This window comes from Engraulis encrasicolus, chromosome 21 (assembly GCF_034702125.1).
Source record: "Engraulis encrasicolus isolate BLACKSEA-1 chromosome 21, IST_EnEncr_1.0, whole genome shotgun sequence".
NCBI classification, from domain to species: domain Eukaryota; kingdom Metazoa; phylum Chordata; class Actinopteri; order Clupeiformes; family Engraulidae; genus Engraulis; species Engraulis encrasicolus.
The window spans coordinates 47513143-47533142 of NC_085877.1; the positions used below are offsets into that span (position 1 = coordinate 47513143).

Consider the following 20000-nt stretch of genomic DNA (forward strand, 5'->3'; position numbering starts at 1 on the left):
GACACTGTCCTAGGTTTTGAGAAGGGCCCATTGGGTAATGACACTTAGAACTAGTGATTGGATACTCCTCAGTGAAATCCGTGAAAAATGGGCAAGGCTAGAACACTTCGATAGATAGCCAATGGTGAAAGGGAAATACCTCTTATAGGCTAATGCTAACATCTTTAGAGACTATGCTAACATCTAATGCTAACATGAGGTAGTAGATCATTTCAGTTAGTTCATACGTTCATAAGACACTACTGTAAATTTGCACGTTTTCCATTCATTAGGTGACTCTCTTGTTTGGACCATTCAGAGAAGGGCAATCCTCAATTATTTCAGCTTGGTTAAATTAGATGACTGGTGTAATTCAGGTTTGTGTAGGCTATGAGTTTTACTAAGTGTGAAACACATAGCCTTTGGATTTTTTGTAAGAATGTTAAAAACCTGTTTCATGTCTCGGAACACACAAATACCTTGGTGTCAGTATCACGAACTCTCCAGCACTGGCTTCAAACCTTCTGTCTCTCTCTCTCTCTCTTTCTCTCTGTTTTCTCCTCTTCTGTTCGGTCACCTTTGCTGACTTCCTGTTTGTGTCAGTGTTTCCAAGACTACACAGTGATGACACCTTTGCTCCTCTCTTCCATTCACTCTGAACCCCCCCCCCACCCTCCCACACCCACCCCCCTTTTCCCGATGCCCTCTCTCGTCTCCCCCCTCCCCAAACCCTTTTCCTGGTGCCCCCCACACCTCCTCCCTCTCCTCTTCTTTTCCTTATGCCCCCCACACCTTCCCCTCTCTCCTCCTCTTTTCCTGATGCCCCCCACACTTTCTCTTTTCCTGGTGCCCCCCACACCACCCCCCTCTCCTCCTCTTTTCCAGATGCCCCCTCTCTTCTCCCCCCTCCCCAAACCCTTTTCCTGGTGCCCCCACCCCTTCCCCTCTCTCCTTCTCTTACCCTGGTGCCCTCTCCCTTCTCCCCCCCCTCCCCAAACCTTTTTCCTGCTGCCCCCCCACCCCTCCCCCCTCTCCTCCTCTCTTCCTAATGCTCCCTATCTTCTCCCCCCTCCCCAAACCCTTTTCCTGGTGCCCCCCTCTCTCCTTCTCTTACCCTGGTGCCCTCTCCCCTCCTCTTTTCACCCTGCCCTCCCTTCCTGCCCCCCCCCCTCTCTCTCTTCCTCCTTTCTCCTCTCCTCTCCTCTCCTCTCCCTCCCCTCTCCTCTCCTCTCCTCTCCTCTCCTCTCCTCTCCTCTCCTCTCCTCTCCTCTCGTCTTCACTTCCTCTCTCCTCTCGTCTCCTCTCCTCTCCTCTCCTCTCCTCTCCTCTCCTCTCCTCTCCTCTCCTCTCCTCTCCTCTCCATTCCTCTCATCCTGCTTTCTCCTCTCCTCTCACTCGGGTTCTCCTCTCCTCTCCTCCCCTTCTCATCCCGCTTTCTCCTCTCGGATTCTCTTCTCCTCTCCTCTCTTCCTCCTCTCCTCTCCTCTCCTCTCTTATCCTCCTCTCCTCTCTTACCCTTCTCTCCTCTCCACTCCACTCCTCGCTTCTCTTCTCTTCTCTTCTCTTCTCTTCTCCTCTCTTCTCTCCTCTCCTCTCCCCTCACCTCTCCTCTCCTCTCCTCTCCTCTCCTCTCCTCTCATCTCACCACATCTCCGCTTCTCTCTCTCCTCTCCTCACATCTCTGATTCTCCTCTCCTCTCCTCTCCTCTCCTCTCCTCTCCCCTCCTCTCACTCGGGTTCTCCTCTCCTCTCCTCTCGGGTTCTCCTCTCCTCTCCTCTCCTCTCCTCCCCTCTCCTCTCCTCTCCTCTCGGGTTCTCCTCTCCTTTTCCTCTCCCCTCATCCTCTCCACCTCCTCTCCTCCTCATCATCCCCTGTTCTCCTCTCTCCACCTTTCCTCCTCCCCTGTTCTCCTCCTTCATTTTCTCCTCATATGTCCTTCTCCTTTTCTCTCCTCCTCCTTTCCTCCCTCCTCTCCTCCTTTCCTCCCTCCCCTCCTCCTCCACTCTTCTCCTCCTCCCCTCCTCTCTTTCTCTTCTCTCCTCATCTTCCCTCCTCCCCTATCCTCCCTTCATTCCTCTCCTCTCCTCTCTTCTCCTCTCCTCTCCTCTCCTCTCCTCTCTTCTCCTCTCCTCTCCTCTCCTCTTTTCTCCTCTCTCTTCTCCTCTCCTCTCCTCTCCTCTCCTCTCAACTCTTCTCCTCTCCTCTCCTCTCCTCTCCTCTCCTCTCCTCTCCTCTCCTCTCGGGTTCTCCTCTCCTCTCCTCTCCTCTCCTCTCGGGTTCTCCTCTCCTCTCCTCTCCTCTCCTCTCCTCTCCTCTCCTCTCCTCTCCATTTCCTTCTCCCTTCCGTCGTGTCTTCCTGTTTCCTCCTTCTTCTGTTCTCACCACCTTCTTACCGCCCCTTCTCTTCCTCTCCTCTCCTTTTCCTCTCCTCTCCTTTTCCTCTCCCCTCCTCATCCTTTCCACCTCCGCTCCTCCTCACCATCCCCTATTCTCCTCCTCTCTTTTCTCCCTCCTCATATCTCCTTCTACTTTTCTCTCCTCCTCCTTTCCCCCTCTTCTCCTCCATCCACCCTCCTCATCCACTCTTCTTCTCCTCCCCTCTTCTTTCTCTTCTCCTCCCCTCCTCCTCTCCTCTTCTTTCTCTCCTCCTCTCCTCATCCCAGCTACTATGGAGGCCATTGAGAATGAGAAAGGTAAATGTGTGGCCTCCTCCTCTTCTCCTCCTCTCCTCTCCTCCGCAGTTGACAAGATCTTCACCTCCCTTCATCCCTCTCTTTCTCTTTCCTTTTATGTTCTTTATATTTTTTTTACCGTTTCCCTTCCTTTTTCTCCTGTTGTACTCCCCTTCTGTAGTGTGTAGTATCTTCATTGGGTCGAGTGTTTTGGGTTGGGTGCTGTTATCTTCTGGTAAGAAGGTTAACTCTTCAATGAAAAGAAAAAAAACAATCTAAGAAGCAACACCCCAAAAGACATTGAAGATGCCATTCAAATAAACACCATAAGAGACATAATGTTATGTTGATGCTTTAAAGGGGAGCATATTTCTTAACAAGACCAATTTTTGGTTTCACCTTTGTTTTACGCTGCATTGAACATCTCTATTAGATTTACCCCTCTATTATGTGAGATATGGACATGCCTTAAAAATCCAAAATGGAAGTTGAGATGAGATGACTACAGATGAGTGAGAAACTTCTAGAACAAAAAAAGAGAGCGCAATACTGCACTGTGTTCTAGAACCGAATGATTGTTTCGTCCCTCTGTACCAATGACTTTACAACCTTCTAGAACCGACTAATTGTTCTGTCCTTCTGTACCAATGATTGTAGAGCATTCTAGAACAAATTAGGTGTTCCGTCCTTCTTTTGCCAATAACTGTATAATAGAATGAACACCAGCATTCCATTCCATTCAGTTGAAAGTATTTGAAGCAGTTTAACTATCTTCTTGCAACCCAAATACTGGTTTACAGACTCTTTGACTCTTTAGGCTATATGAAGAGATATGTTCCCCTCTAAAAAAACAGCCATATGTTCCAGTTGAGTTTTCCTGTTGTTCAAAATAAAGGTCTTAGTGCACCATGGTGTCTCAATCTTAAAACACATAACTCAAAGCAGCCTTGTGGTTCACCAAAGTCATTTTACAGTCTGATCGACCTGACAGAAACAGCAAGAACAATCTCAACTGTTGTAAACAGACGGCAGTGCTAACTAGTGCTAGCGCTCTAGCTGCTGTTTACTTCTCATTTGTGAGTGTATGTGTGGGAGAAGGGGGGGTGGGTGGTTGGTGTGATTCCTTCTCAAGTTCAAAAACTGTGCCTTCATCCCTGGAGAGTTCGTTCTCCTAGATTGTTTGCTTTATTTTGTCTCTTTTGTTAATTGTTTTGTTGTTGTTTTCCTCTGCGTGTTGTTCTCCTGTGATGCTGCTTTTGTGTGGTGTATGTGCGTGTGTGTGTGTCTTTCCTCCCCTGCTGTGTGCTAGCTCATTAATTGCTAATGGACTCTGTTTGACCTGTGCTATGCTGCAGCTCAACCAATTAAAAAGCAGCTACCACCACCCACCAACCAATTACAGTTACTCATTTCTGTCCCGCCCTCAAATGCCTGCCAGACAATTGGAGGAACATAATCAGTGACTTGTAATCAGTAGCCAGGAAGTGTCTTTGTAACCCATGTACTGTATTAGAACATTGTGGGTTTTTTTTCCATTATTCTAACCAAGGGGGTCAGGATTTGGCTGGTTAGCTTCGCCGATTAGCAAGTCACTTCCTCGTCTCCATTTTCACAAATTTGTGCATTTCCGACATCCACTTCGCTCATGATGATTAGTGGGTGCTCGAGTTTAGTGTTGGGCACACAGACTTTACAGGTCTGTGGTTTGGCACCTTATAATACCTCCATGCATTCAATGCCTGCCTTCCATATAGCCTTCTGGTCAACCGTAAGTCAGTCAGTAACATGGCACATAATTGCTTGAGTAAACTGTCCGCGGCCCAGGTCCTTTGCTGCCCGCCCCCACCCCCGTTTCTCTCCCAATTCGCTTCCTGTCCACCTCTCGCACTGTCCTATCAAATAAAGTCGAAAAAGACCAACAAAAAATCAGTAAATATGAAACTCTCCACTCCTTGTTTAGCTGCATGTTCAGATCAGGTGTAACAAGTGGTCAGCATCAGGTGTATCTACGTTCACATGTTGTCTGTGAGCTCTTGTACGTGTGTGTGTGTGTGTGTGTGTGTGTGTGTGTGTGTGTGTGTGTGTGTGTGTGTGTGTGTGTGTGTGTGTGTGTGTGTGTGTGTGTGTGTGTGTGTGTGTGTGTGGCGGGGGGGTTGCTTTGTTTGGTTTTTTTTGTTTTTGTTTGTTTGGTTGTGTTTTGGTTTCATGCCCTTAGCTTTCAGCCACATGTATCTTCAGTTACAGCTCTTTTCTATTGTTTCTGGGTTTTTTTTCTCTCCATCTTTTTTTTTGGGAGGGGGGGGTAGTCTTCAATCGCCTCGTCAGTTGACTATTGATAGCTAGTTGCAAATCCCTTTTTTGTTGCTATTCATGTAGTGAATATTGTTTTCATGAAGTAAAGGAGACAGAGCAGAATGTGTGAGGGTTGATGAGGAACCAGGGGGTCTTTCCTTCTTAATCTGGTGCCCTGATATCTGGATTCCAACTACGGAACACAGGGCCGGTAAATCTGACTCTAGATTCCTGGGATCGTAACTCTACATTGCTGGGATTCTAACTCTTGATTTCTGTGATAGTAACTCGAAACTAGATTTCTGGGATCGTACATTCTGGAATTCTAACTCTAGATGCCTGGGATTCTAATCCTAGATTCCTGGGATTCTAATTGTAAATTCCTGGGAATCTAACTCTAAATTCCTGGGATTCTAATTCTAGATTCCTGGGTTTCTAATTCTAGATTCCTGGGATTCTAATTCTAAATTCCTGGGATTCTAACTCCTGTGCCAAGTACAGAGGTCAGAGTATCAGCGTATGGCGTATACAAGACTTGATCGGGAAAAACCCAGAGTTTGTGGCTTCAACTCAACACTGAGTCAAAGATAATAATCAGCCCCTCGCTAAAACCAGTGAAGACCCCTTGGTTCCAAATCCCCCCAACTCACACCTGAGTCATCTCCTCTACTTTGGCAAAAATGTCTCACCCCATCTAGTCAATTTCGGACTACCTTTGACCAGACTGCAATTATTGATGTCTGAGGTATGCCCTTGGAATCAAAATGTGACTTCCTCCTCAAAGGCCCCCTCTTGTGGCACCATAACTTCATTGAGGTCAGGTTTAGGTAACGGTTTAGGGTTAAGCCATATAGTCAACATGTGAAGTGGAAGGTATACTCCAGATGTCAAAAATTACAGTCTGGTCAAAGGTAGTCAGAAATTGACTAGTTGGGGCTTTGTAAGAGGTGTGTACATCCCCAAACCATTTCCTCAATGTCCCAACCGTCCCCACTCCCCCCTCCCTGTGTGCATCCCAATATGTGACCTTGCCTCCTCCACTTGCCTCCTCCACTTGCTTCTCGTCATGATGACATCACTGACAACAGCATTATATTTCAATATCTTGCAAAAGCTCAATTGTAAAGTCTTTTTCTCATTTGCAATTGGGACGATGAATGAAAAACAGTCCCTCAAAAGTTGTTGTGGCGAGGCTGACAGCTGGGAAACTTTATCGTTTTCTCCACGGAGGAGGGGCCAGGAGGCGGGACGAGGAGACAAGCACAAGTGGAGGAGGCAAGGTCACATATTGGGATGCACCCCCTGCCGTCTGGGGATGTGTAGTCCACTTCCTGTGGTCATGTAGTTCCACTTCCTGTGCCGTGTCGGTCGGTGCCTTTCTGTGGCTATTGTCCGTGTCTAATGGTCTTTTGGTCCTATGTGTGCTTTGGTGTTTTAGAAGTGGGACCAGAGTATTGAATGTTTCAGGCTACCGTTTATATGGTGACAATCAAAGGTAGAAGATGCAAAAGTGGCGTCTCATCTGCAATTTGCTGATTGCCTTTTATACGAGGATGATTGCGCGGGAAAATGGCAAAATATTTTGGTGCAAGTGTCTTTCATTTAAATGGCAACTGCGCGATCAGGGTCTGAAAACGCAAAAATATGAAAAAGTGAAATATAAAGGTGTATGTGACGGGAGCATGTTTTTGCGAGGGCCTTTGTGCTGTTTAGAGGGAGACGCAACCCGGGTTGTCTTGAGAACTCCACACTATGGAAGGAGTCTTCAGATTTTTTGCGTTTTGAGACCCATATGGCGTGGTTGAGGGGTAAACGAAAGACACTTCCAATAAAATGTTTTGTCATTTTTTTACTTGCAATCGTACTCATACAAACGGCATCTCAGGATAAGAGAAGTGTGAAGAAGGAGAATGAGACTCAACGAGTGCGTCTTAATATGCGACCTTGCCTCCTCCACTTGCGCTTGTCTCCTCGTCCCGCCTCCTCGCCCCTCCTCCGTGGAGAAAACGATAAAGTTTCCCAGCTGTCAGCCTAGCCACAACAACTTTTGAGGGACTGTTTTTCATTCACCATGCCAATTGCAAAAGAAAAAAAGACTCTACAATTGAACTTTTGCAAGATATTGAAAAATAATGCTGTTGTCAGTGATGTCATCATGACGAGAAGCAAGTGGAGGAGGCAAGTGGAGGAGGCAAGGTCGCATATTAAGACGCACTCACAGTAACGTCCCTGTGCACAACCACTGTCCAGGTGCTGGTGATGTGCAGTAAGAGTAATCCAAGTAAATGAAGGATGAATCACCACACACTGGTATCTTTGCTCAGAGAGTGAACCTGATGAAGCAATAGCGAAATGCGTTGTCCACCAAATAAACTACCAACAAAGATACCAGTGTGCGGTGATTCATCCTTCATTTACAAGGAGAATGAGACCTTCAGACACCCTTTCCTGTAGCAGAGGCTCTTTTCTCTCCCATATAAAATGACAAATATTGCCAAAATATGGCTCATCTACATGTACAATCCATTCTAATAATCCCTCTTGTTCTCTCTTCTCTCTCTCTCTCTCTCTGCTCTCTTTCTTTTTTCTTTATCTCCCTCCATCGCTGTCTCTCCACCTCTACATCTCACTCCCTCCTAAAATCTCCTAAAAAAAAATCTCTCTCCCTCCCTCCATCTCTCTTTCCTTCCTTCCATCCATCTCTCCCTCCCTCCATCTCTCTCCCTTCCTCCATCTCTCCCTTCCTCCATCTCTCCCTCCCTCCCTCCCTCCATCTCTCTCTACCTCCATCTCTGCATCTCTCTATCCCAATCTCTCTGTTTCCCTCTTTACCTCCCCCCATTTCTCTCTACCTCCATCTCTGCATCTCTCTATCCCAATTTTTCTGTTTCCCTCTTTACCTCCATCCCTCTCTCTGTTTCCTTCTTTACCTCCATCCCTCTCTCCCTCCATCCCTCTCTCCATCCCTCTCTCCATCCCTCTCTCTGTTTCCTTCTTTACCTCCCTCTCTCCATCCCTCTCTCCATCCCTCTCTCTGTTTCCTTCTTTACCTCCATCCCTCTCTCCCTCCATCCCTCTCTCCCTCCATCCCTCTCTACGTCCCCCTCTCCCTCCATCCCTCTCTCCGTCCCCCTCTCCCTCCATCCCTCCCTCCATCCCTCTCTCCGTTTCCTTCTTCACCTCCCTCTCTCTCTCCCTCTCTCCATCCCTCTCTCCGTCCCCCTCTCCCTCCATCCCTCTCTCTCTCCATCCCTCTCTCCGTCCCCCTCTAGCCATCAAGGGCTTCTCCCCGCAGCATAAGATCTCCTCGTTCGAGGAGGCCAAGGGTCTGGACCGCATCAACGAGCGCATGCCGCCGCGCCGCGACGCCCTGCCGTCGGACGCCAGCCTGAACTCCCTCAACAAGGCCCTGTCCTCGCCCACCACGCCCACCACGCCCACCACGCCCACCGAGAGCAACGGCACAGAGGGCAGCAGCAGCAACATCCAGTAGAGTAGAGGACACCCCACCACCACCAGGGGGCGCCCTGGAGGCAGGAGCAGGAGAGATGAGGAGCAGGAGATTAGAGGAGAGGAGAAGAAGAGAGAAGGGATAGATGAGATGGCGGGAGAGAGGAGAAGAGAAGAGAGTGGCGTTTTGCAACAGAGTGGCAGGGTAGAGGGATGAAGGCTTTTGCAACCCACTCGTCACACCCTCTGTTGTTGTTTATTTTGAAGGAGGAGGGGGTAGGGTTGGTACTAAATGGAGGAGAGGAGAGGAGAGGAGAGGAGAGGAGAGGAGAGGAGAGGAGAGGCGATGCATTGCTACATGGTGTGGTAACAGCATTAAATAAAACATTTACATAAAGAAAAACAAGAAATGGAAATGGCAAACAAAAAATGTAATGCAGGAGGGGCTGGGATGTATCAAGTCCTCTCGGGATATTGCCTTTGAAAAAACATCAAATACAAAAAAAGGAGAATACATTTTTTTTTTTAATCCATAGTGCTTGTAGAATAATTTTTAAAATGTCATGGTTCAAAGCTCTCTTTGATAACACCTGGGAAGAGTGGAGGGCTGAGGAAAGGGAAGAGGAGAGGAGAGGAGAGGAGGAGAGAGGGAATAGGAGAGGAGAAGAGGAGAGGAGAGGAGGAGAGGGAATAGGAGAGGAGAAGAGAAGAGGAGGGGAGAGGAGGACAGAGGGATGGTTTCTTTTCGTGCATGACGCAGGGCCCATTGCGGAGCTCCGCTTGGAACATCTTCTGTGTTCTGAGTTCCGGTTCCGATTCTGGTTCCACCCAAACCCAAAACCCACCAGTGATCCGGAACCTCTTCTGTGTTCTGAGTTCCGGTTCCAGCCAGCCCAAACCCACCAGTGATCCGGAACCTCACATGGACCCAAATTTTGGGTGTCGGGGGTGAAGGTTCACACACACCGTGCCACCATGCAGCAACGCTGAGCCTTCTCGCAGACAAACACACACACACACACACACACACACACACACACACACACACACACACACACACACACACACACACACACCGTGCCAAGCTACAGCCCTGAGCCTTTTTGCAGATACTGGAAATCATACATACAGTAAATACATACACACACACACAGACTCACACACACACACACACATAAACACACATACACACACACTTTTCCTCTATAACTTCTTACTAACTTTATTGTTCGTTTACAAAAATCCAGCACTAAACAAATAAAAAAATGGACAAAACGAGAAAAAAAAAAGTTTTTAAAGATATAAAAAGGGTGTACAAACTGAATGAGGCCTATTTATTGATGACTGGTGTTTTCATTTTTGCTTTTGTTTTGCTACTCTTATAGCTTTGAGATGAATACGTAAATAAATAAATAAATACATTAGGCAGTCTTAAGAGAATGTTGCAACATTGTGAAAATGCCAAAAAAACACACACACACACACACACACACACACACACACACACACACACAGGGGGTAGAGGAGAATGGCGTGAGAGAAGAGGAGGAGAGGAGGAGTGGAAAAGGGAATAAAGGAGAGGAGAGGAGTGGAGAATGGCGTGAGAGAAGAGGAGGAGAGGAGGAGTGGAAAAGGGAATATAGGAGAGGAGAGGAGTGGAGAATGGCGTGAGAGAAGAGGAGGAGAGGAAAAGGGAATACAGTAGAGGAGAGGAGAGGAGAGATAGTGTACAGTGTGATTTTACCTCAGGGTGAAACTATCACAGTGTTCTGCAGTGTTAATTCGACACCATAAGACAGGTTATTTCAACTCTGGAAGGGGTTGAATGTTAATTGCTGTACTAAAAGAATCTGTGTCCTATTTACATTTGACAAGACAGTGAAATTAAACGTTTTATTGGAAATAAGCTCATTTGAGCTAAATGATTGGGTTTTACATTTCTCCTGTACTTCCAGCTCTTCCCTGATTCTGGCGGTGCAAATTTTATGTTGTATTAAATTATTTACCTCTTCACTTAGAGGGGTATGCCACTATTTTGGGGATTAATGCAGTTAAAATCGTTGGCTGGGGTTTATAAAGGTGGTAAAGTGTCTTATTTTTCATGTTAAGTGTTGTCTTGCTTTTTAAGACAAGTTAAAAGACGGAATATGTCGCTAAGCTAGTGAAAGTGAATGCATCCGTGTAGCATGCTACAATGCTACATGGATGCATTGACTTTCAGTAACTTAGCGACATATTCCCTCTTTTAACTTGTCTTAAAGCAAGACAACGGCTTACATGAAAAATAAGACACTTTGCCACCTTTATAAACCCCAGCCAACGATTTTAACTGCATTAAGCCCCAAAATAGTGGCATAACCCTTTAACCTGCTTTACTCCTGAATCAGCTTTGTATTAGGCCCCTTGCCTTCTAGAGTGTCGAACATACTATATGAAGAGCTCTTTTCCAAAACGCTACATCCACCATTTTTGACTTTTTGCATTTTAATATTGGAATTGACTGATAAGTAGTCCTATCATCTATGTGTGAATTCTTGCCATTCAAATGTTTTGAGAATATGCTTTTTAAACCTCTATAAAATGCATTTTGTAATGCAATTCAATGGAATGCCCAATACAAAAATGCCAATTTCCCAACATTCTATAAAATGGATATATCTCATAATATCTCATTATATATACTGTATATATATATATATATATATAATGGATATATCTCATTTTGGAAAAGAGCTCTTCATATACGGTATTCTCCTTTATAAGTGTTGTATTAGGTCCCTTGCCTTCTAGAGTGTTGAACATATTATATACTGTCCTTTATAAGTGTTGAATTAACACTGCATGATCCACTGTGGTGCTCCAGGGCTCTGTACCGTGGCCATTACACTTTGCTTTTCAACATGGTTACACCAAAACCCTATTTTCTTGGACTTTAATAACTGGAATTTACATTTAAACATTTATTGATCATTTTGCTTATCGATCTGTTTTATGTGTGGTTTTTTTGTTCTTTTGTTGTTTTTTTTCTGTTGTTGTTTATGTTTTTTGAGGGGAGTTTGGAGGGGTGGGGTTCACTGGGGAGTGAGTATAGGTTTGATCTTGACTTTGAGTGTTGAGGTTTTTTTTGTTTTTCTTTTTAAGTATTGCGAACAAAAAATATATATAAAGCAACTATATTCTGTACAAAAAAGAGAGAAAGAAACGTTGAGTACCTGTTATGATCAGCCTATGCATGTTTTATAAAGAGTTTTAAAAAGAAAAGAGGAAAGAATGATCATATTTAACCAGAGACACGGAACTCTGAACTCTGCTCTCAAACCCTATTGGTTGATGAGTTGAGGACAACTCAATGCTGATTGGTTGATTTGTTTGATATGAGGAGCTGAATTCTACTCAATGCTGAATGGCTTCTGGCCTGTTTGTTTGTTTGTTTGTTTGTTTGTTTGGATGTTTGTTTGTGCGCTTTGTGGAAATATACTGGAACAGCCTCCCCCTGCTGCATCACCATATTTGAATATGTGTGTGTGTGTGTGTGTGTGTGTGTGTGTGTGTGTGTGTGTGTGTGTGTGTGTGTGTGTGTGTGTGTGTGTGTGTGTGTGTGTGTGTGTGTGTGTGTGTGTGTGTGTGTGTGTGTGTGTGTGTGTGTGTGTGTGCGTGTGTGTGTGTGTTAGAAAGGGTGTCCCGCTATCTTTTTATTTGGGAGGGGATGGGGGGGCTTGGGAGAGTGGGGGGGGTTGAACTTCATGCCTTGAATCCTTTTGTAACAGGGGGGTTTTTTGGGGTGATTTTTTTTGGGGGGGGGGTCATATACTATGTGATGTGAGTGGAATGCGAAACCATGACAACGATGATGTAAACACTTGTACGTGCACACAGACAACACAAAACACGGCATAATACTTACACACACACACACACACACACACACACACACACACACACACACACACACACACACACACACACACACACACACACACACACACACACGCTAGCACACACACACACACACACACTTGAACTGATAATACTTACACACACACACACACACACACACACACACACACACACACACACACACACACACACACACTTTAGCATGCGTATAGAGCCTGTTGCCATGTGAGCCGACAGCATCGTGGTCCTACATGTCGAACCTGCATGACAGATGTCTGTTTATGTCACACACACACACACACGCACACACACACACACACACACACACATATATACACATACACACACACACACACACACACACACACACACACACACACACACACACACACACACACATATATGCACACACGCACGCACGCACACACACACACATATACACACGCGCGCACACACACACACACACACACACACACACAGACACACACACACACACACACACACACAGACGCACACACACACACCTGTACACACACATACACAATTTTACACATTTTCTGTTGTTCTATTTTTGTAAAAATGTGCCACACAAAGTCACAGAAACGATTATTATTATTATTATTACTATTATTATTATTATTATTATTATTATTATTATTATTATTATTACTATTATTGGTAACTTTGCTTTGTTTTGGGCAGAGTTGTAGTTTACGGATTTGAAGAGGATAAAGAATTTCATTCAGCCTTTTTTAAACAAGCAAAAGTGCCCAAGTAATTCACTACATGACATGAAACCTTGCACACACACACACACACACACAAACACACACACACCTCCGCTACACGACAAAACACCTTACACACACACAGACACACACACACACAGACACACACACACACCCACACACACACACACACACACACACACACACACACACACACACACACACACACACACACACCACCCTTCACTACACAACATGAAGCCTTGCTTTTGTAATTGAACTTTGAACATGTCGGCAGCCTTACACACACACACACACACACACAGACAACACACACACACACACACACACTTTGAACATGTCGACAGATGAAGCATGCACTTGCAACTATGAAAGTATTTTATATTACTGTTCAATAAAATGTGCATGACGATGAATCAGCGCTGTTGCGTCACTTCTTCTGTGTGTGTGTGTGTGTGTGTGTGTGTGTGTGTGTGTGTGTGTGTGTGTGTGTGTGTGTGTGTGTGTGTGTGTGTGTGTGTGTGTGTGTGTGTGTGTGTGTGTAAGTGTGAGTGTGTGTGTGTGTGTGTGTGTGTGTGAATACTAGAGAGAGAAGTTGTGTGTGTGTGCGTGTGTGTATGTGTGTGTGTGATTGATTGATTGATTGCTTTATTACAGACTCTGGGTCCATCCAGGCAAAAAACACAGATAAGATACAAGAACAGGACAAGACTACATACAGACATATAACAAATATAGAAGAGCAAATCATACAAACAATATAAAAAATAAACTTTAAAAAAACAACCATACTGACTCTCTTACAGTAAACACTTATACCAGTGCTTCCAATACTGGGATGTGCAGCGAGTGTCACTGTATGAAATGTTTATCATTGCCACAACATTATGGTTTTTAGAGTCATTCAGCCTACAGATGAATCTATACATTATATTTCTCAATAATGCAGACAGTGTATTGACTCCATGGCTCACACACAACTCACTTGCACTAGTCCATCTAGGTCTTCTTAGAAGTATCCTCAAAGCATCATTATAGGCCACTTGTAATCTCTGGAAGCTGGCTTTTTTATAGTTTAACCATAGATGCGCAGTGTATAAAGGAGAACAGAATGTCTTGAAGAGGGTCAACTTTACATTTACAGAGCAGTTACCAAATTTTCGTGCCAATATGTTTGCTTGCACATACAGCATACGGCACTGACGATAAATATCTTCATCATCTGTCAGTTGGTCAGTGATAACATGTCCTAAATATTTCACTTCCCTACAGGTGTTTAGGACCTTACCTGAAAGTCTGAATTCAGGGAAAGTCATGTGCTTGTCTTCCAGAGTCCTGCATATCATGATCACACTTTTAAGCTCATTGAATTTTATATCTTGCAGCTCCCCATACATAGAACACTCATTGAGGAGCTGCTGTAAACCAGCTGAGCTAGGGCTAAAAATAACACAGTCATCGGCATACATAAATAGGTTAATAACTGTACTGCCCACCATACAGCCAGTTTTACATGATCTTAGTTTATGAGACAGGTCGTTCATATAAAAATTAAATAATATGGGTGATAAAATACTCCCCTGTCTTACCCCATTACTTATATGAAAGGGAGCAGACAAGCAGTTGTCCCATTTTACCTGCATGGTTTGCTGCGCATACCAGTAAGACAGTATTCTGACTATGTACTTAGGGACACCAGCTGTACGAAGTTTATTAAATAATTTATCATGATTTATTCGATCAAAAGCCTTGGAGGCATCTAAAAAACAGATACAAATTGAAGAATTCTTTCTTTTATAGTTGTTCAACAGTTCCTTTAACATGTATATGCACATGTCAGTGCCATGTTTAGCTTTAAAACCAAATTGGTGGTCAGTAGAGCTAATCAAGTTATTAATTCTCTGCAGGATAATTTGCTCAACTACTTTAGATAAAATATTAGCTAGAGCAATGGGCCTGTAGTTATTAGAAGATCCCACTTTTCCAGCTTTGTCCTTAATCACAGGAACCAGCTGCACTGTCATCATGGATTCTGGAAGAAATCCATGGGACATGAGAGCAGTGAAGCACAAGGCAAGGAGTATGTATAATCTAAAGCTGGCATATTTCAGATGTTCAGCAGATATATGATCCATTCCTGTGGTTTTATTAGCTGATAGATTTTGTATCGCTTGGGAAACTTCATAGGAATTGATAATTTCAACAGATTCAACATTACCTACCTGACGGGCATTAGGCTGGGACAGATTAAACAGCTTACTGTAATGCATTCGCCATAGCTCTGCAATATTACCAGCACCAGACACTCCATCTACTGAGCATGGTAAAGAAGGTTTGTGCCCATTAATGTGCTTTACCTCTTTCCAAAAATCATTATTGGAGTTACTTACAAGCTTCCTGGCCATAGAGTCGGCCCTCATACATTCTTCATTTCTATTAATGAAGCGGACTGCATATTTATATTTTGCATTTGTACTCTTCTTATACCCAAAAATTGGCCCCTGCCTTGGCTTGCCAGCCATTGCCCAGGATTTAGTTGCTTCACGAGCCTCAGCATAAAATTCTGCTACATAAGTATTCCAGCCAGGCCGGACTTGTCCTCTCTTTGCGGCCTTAAGGTGAGGCTTACTAGCTTCAAGTAAACAGGAGATAATGTCTGTGTACATTGCTGATATGCAAGTTTTATGATTGTTATTTGTACAATTATAGTCTTTACATGAAAGTGCTTCTATGGGGATATACACATTGCTCAATAGCTGATCAGAATAGTTACAATAAGAATCCAAATCATCACATGACAGTGAGGCCCAGTCCAGTTTACAAGAACCACTAGACCTTGTATTTGCACTTTTAGCTGTTGCAGGTATGCACTCCAGTCTGACAACCATCTTAACTGGGATGTGATCAGAAGTGGCTACATTATATAAGATTTCCATATTCATTAAGGATGCATGCGCATCAGCTGTAGAGAGACAATGATCTAACCAAGATGTGGTGTGCCACGCCTCACTAATATGTGTGTAACTTTCAGTTGACAAAAGTTCTCTACTGGAGAGGATAAGATTATTATCTTCACAGAACTGACTTATATGGTTAGCAAAGCTTGACCTTTTGTCAGAAATGTCCGCATTCATATCTCCAACAATAAAAACATTTGTAAAAGCCTCACTTTGCAGGTAAGAGCTAATAAAAGCAAGCTTGTTAACATATTCTTCCTCATGATGTTGACATTCATATGGAAGATAAATATTTAAAATAATAAATTTCTTATCACCGTGAGTGACCTGTATAGCAATGCACCAGTCCACAGAGAGTCTTATGACATTAATGGCTGAGTCCAGGCTCTTATTCCACAGAATTGCCACACCTCCTGGAATTCTGCCCTTTTTTATACCCAGGCTGAGGTCAGTAGTGGACTCCCCGGCCCCATGAAAGCGGTCACTTATAGAGTTCAGACCATTTAAGTCTTGTTTTGTTAGGAAAGTTTCCTGTAGGCACAAGACGTGACATTGTTCCAATAGTTGGTCAACGATGATGCGTCGGGCTTTATTTTCTGCACTGTGGCCCAGACGTAAGCCCCGACAGTTGTATGATAGAATGTTTATATCCATAGGAACACCATTAGCCCCTTGCGTCAGTGGCGAGCGCACCCGTGGCCCCAGCAGCTGATGTAGCGACATTGTCAGTTATTCCATTCTTCCGCGGTTCATAGAAACGCCTGACATATGTTCCTTCAGGCCATAGCTCCGGGTTATAAATATCGCCAATGTCTTTGCACTCCGCAGATACTTTAAATGACGCATATCTGGTGTTAACTGTGGCAATCCTTTCGCATGCCACCTGTCCGAGTTTACTGGCAAGGTGAGAGCGCAGCACCTCAGCATCTATATCGGGTGAGAATCTGGATGCAAAGACACTCACCCTTTTTGTTGTTATCATTTTAATGCCCCCTGCAGCTCCTGTGCCCACAATCGTTTTTCCAGCTTTCTTTTGTCTCAGTGAGGATTTCCCTATGTGTGGTCCATGTTGGTAATCCTCAGTGCGCTTTCGTTTCCCCTTTCTCACCGCGTCGCTCCACTTTAATAAACCAGGGCTGTGTGTTGGAGTGGAACTCTCCATTGTATGAAGCTTTACTCTTTGGAGCTCTTCTCTGTGTCTGTCCTCCAGCATTTCAGTCCCCACCGCTAGGCTATCGGTAACTCCAGCAGATGATATGTTGGCAACATGGTCAATGTTTGTAGCCTCTGGACGCTTTACCGGCGCAACAGAACCGCTGTGACCGTTACCAGAGTGCTGTTCCAGGGCACCAACCAGACGGGTAACGTCCGCCGTAGTTCCACGCAAGCACTCACTTATTTCAGTCTGTCGCTCAATGGCAAGTTTCATAGCGGACACATCACAGTGTACCTGCTCCAGTTTCCGAAGTAGGCCGCAGACATCCATATTGGAAAAGTTCACTGGTGGCAACTCCTCCAAATAATGAGACACAAATCTCGGGATGTTTTCTCCGCACTCATTTAAGACTTTGAGACAACTCTTGATGTTATTCGCGTCTTTTTGAGCCCCTTTGTGTACAATGTTCCGTCTATTAGAAGGGCAGATTTCAAATAGCGTTTTCTTTGACGCCTCTATCCAGTCGGAGTCGAAGTTGTTGGCAGCTAACAGGACAATTTCATCCTGACTTAAAGTTCTCATTTTCACGGAAAGGAAATGTAAAAGTTCATCTTCCACTATTACTTTCCCATCTGTAGTCCTATAGATGTCTGGCTTTAATCTTACTCGTATGCTGCAGTGTCGCCCGCCATCTTTGATGAGCTCACATGCAAACCTTGTGAGAGAGAGAGAGATGGAAAAAGACTGTGTGTGTGAAAGCGTGCGTGCGTGTACGTGTGTGTGTGTGTGTGTGTGTGTGTGTGTGTGTGTGTGTGTGTGTGTGTGTGTGTGTGTGTGTGTGTGTGTTTCAGAACATTCTCTGGAAAGCTGTCGGGCACCGTTTCTCAGGAAACTACTGTTTAGACCTAATTAGACTGACACACAATCAGATTGCAAAGGCCCAGAGGGTGTGTGTGTGTGTGTGTGTGCTTGCGTGCGTGCGGGCGTGCGTGCGTGTGTGTGTGTGTGTGTGGTATGAGAAATCCAGGCCACTCTCTGGTCCACCCATGCGGGCCATCATTCATATCGACTCACCTGATTGGCTCAGTACGCTGTCAATTACTCTCCTAACCAAATCAGCAAGCAGCTTGTTAGAGAGATATGGGAGGGGTGGGGTTTGGTTTGGTCAGGGCCACTGCTAGACATAAGCAGAGTACGGCAAGGCAAGGCAAGGCAAGTTTATTTGTATAGCGCATTTCATACACAGGTGCAACTCAATGTGCTTCACAAAATTAACAAATGCAAAAAGAAAGGAAACATGGAAGAAAGAAGGAAATAAATTAGAGTCAAAGAACATTTAAAACATTAAGATAAAACATAAGGTAAAATGATAATAATAATAATAATAATAAAATAAAAAATAAAATAAACAGAGTACACGGAGTACTTAAGGCACCAGCCAGTGCTTAGGGAACAACCACTTTTACCTTAAAATTGGGGCCTCCTAACTTGATATTGACAGAAAATAACGTTATAAAAAAACTATGGAATTACTTTACATATTTATTAGTTAGTAGATTATTATTATGGTAACACTTTATTTTAGGGATACATCTATTAGCACTAATACATACAATGTTCCCGTATAAGTAACTTGTAAGGCATGTACAAAGCAAAATCAAACATTTGTTAGGCATGTATTCGCAATTTAACCTTAGTAAGGACCTAGTAGGCCTTAGCATTTGCTTAGTACATTCCTTACAAGTTACTTATACAGGCATTAACATTGTATGTATTAGTGCTAATACATGTGTTTGTGTGTGTGTGAAAGAGAGTGTGTGTGTGTGTGTGTGTGTGTGTGTGTGTGTGTGTGTGTGTGTGTGTGTGTGTGTGTGTGTGTGTGTGTGTGTGTGTGTGTGTGTGTGTGTGTGTGTGTGTGTGTGTGTGTGTGTGTGTGTGTGTGTGTCCTTGGCAGTCCAAGGTGTTTCTGTTGGCACGTACATTGACGCTGTTTGATTGAAAACCTGCTCAAAACACACTCCCATTACTGCACACACACACACACACACACACACACACACACACACACACACACACACACACACACACACACACACACACACACACACACACACACACACACATTAGTGGGATGAAGAACAGCATTGTTCTCCAGCAGGCGGGAAAGGAGGATGTGTTTGTGTGTGTGTGTGTGCGTGCGTGCGTGCGTGTGTGTGTGGGAGGAGGATGTTTGTCTCAGGTAGAACTGCATACATCCTGTGCCTCAGGCATTTCTCACTGTCTGTCTGTGTGAGTGTGTGTGTGTGTGTGTGCACGTGTGTGTGCTTCCACATGTGCTTGTGCATGTGCGTGTGCTTGTGCTAGTGCGTGTGCGTACTCGTGCGTGCGTGTGTGTGTGCGTGTGCTTGCACATGTGCTTGTGCTTGTGCGTGTGTGTGTGCGTACTCGTGCGTGCGTGTGCGTGTGTATGTGGGTGTGGGTGTGTGTGTGTTGACAACAAGGTGAGGTGAGAAGAAAACATTTGAAAACACTCAAAAGAGAGTACAAAAGTTAAATGGACACTGTGCAGGAAATGGTCAAAAAAGGTACTGCAACTATGCTGCTCATTGAAACTGGGCTGCCTATTGCCAAAGTTGATCTTTACATGAAAGCTTACTGAGTGAGTATTAAACAAATATTTTCAAGTATGGTCCAAGTACAGTCATTTTTGTAGCTAAAAATGGCTATTTTTGGAAATTCAAAATGGCGGACCATGGAGAAGATCCCCTTTTCATGTATGAAAATTGCAATTTTTCCAGTAAAAATGAATACTTAGAATTTGACGGTGGTGGTAAGTATTCGTGAAAA

The 20000-nt window shown here is 44.4% G+C and overlaps 1 protein-coding gene across 1 annotated transcript in view; it reads left to right on the forward strand.

Annotated features, from left to right (window-relative positions):
• The window catches only part of LOC134437255 (protein phosphatase 3 catalytic subunit alpha), a 145277-nt gene extending 134849 nt beyond the window's left edge, over positions 1-10428 (forward strand). Inside the window, exon 13 of the mRNA XM_063186752.1 lies at positions 8217-10428. Within this exon, the coding sequence (XP_063042822.1) occupies positions 8217-8437 (221 nt within the window). The 3' untranslated portion in view covers positions 8438-10428. The remainder of the gene's footprint in view (positions 1-8216) is intronic.
• The last annotated feature ends 9572 nt before the right edge of the window (positions 10429-20000 follow it).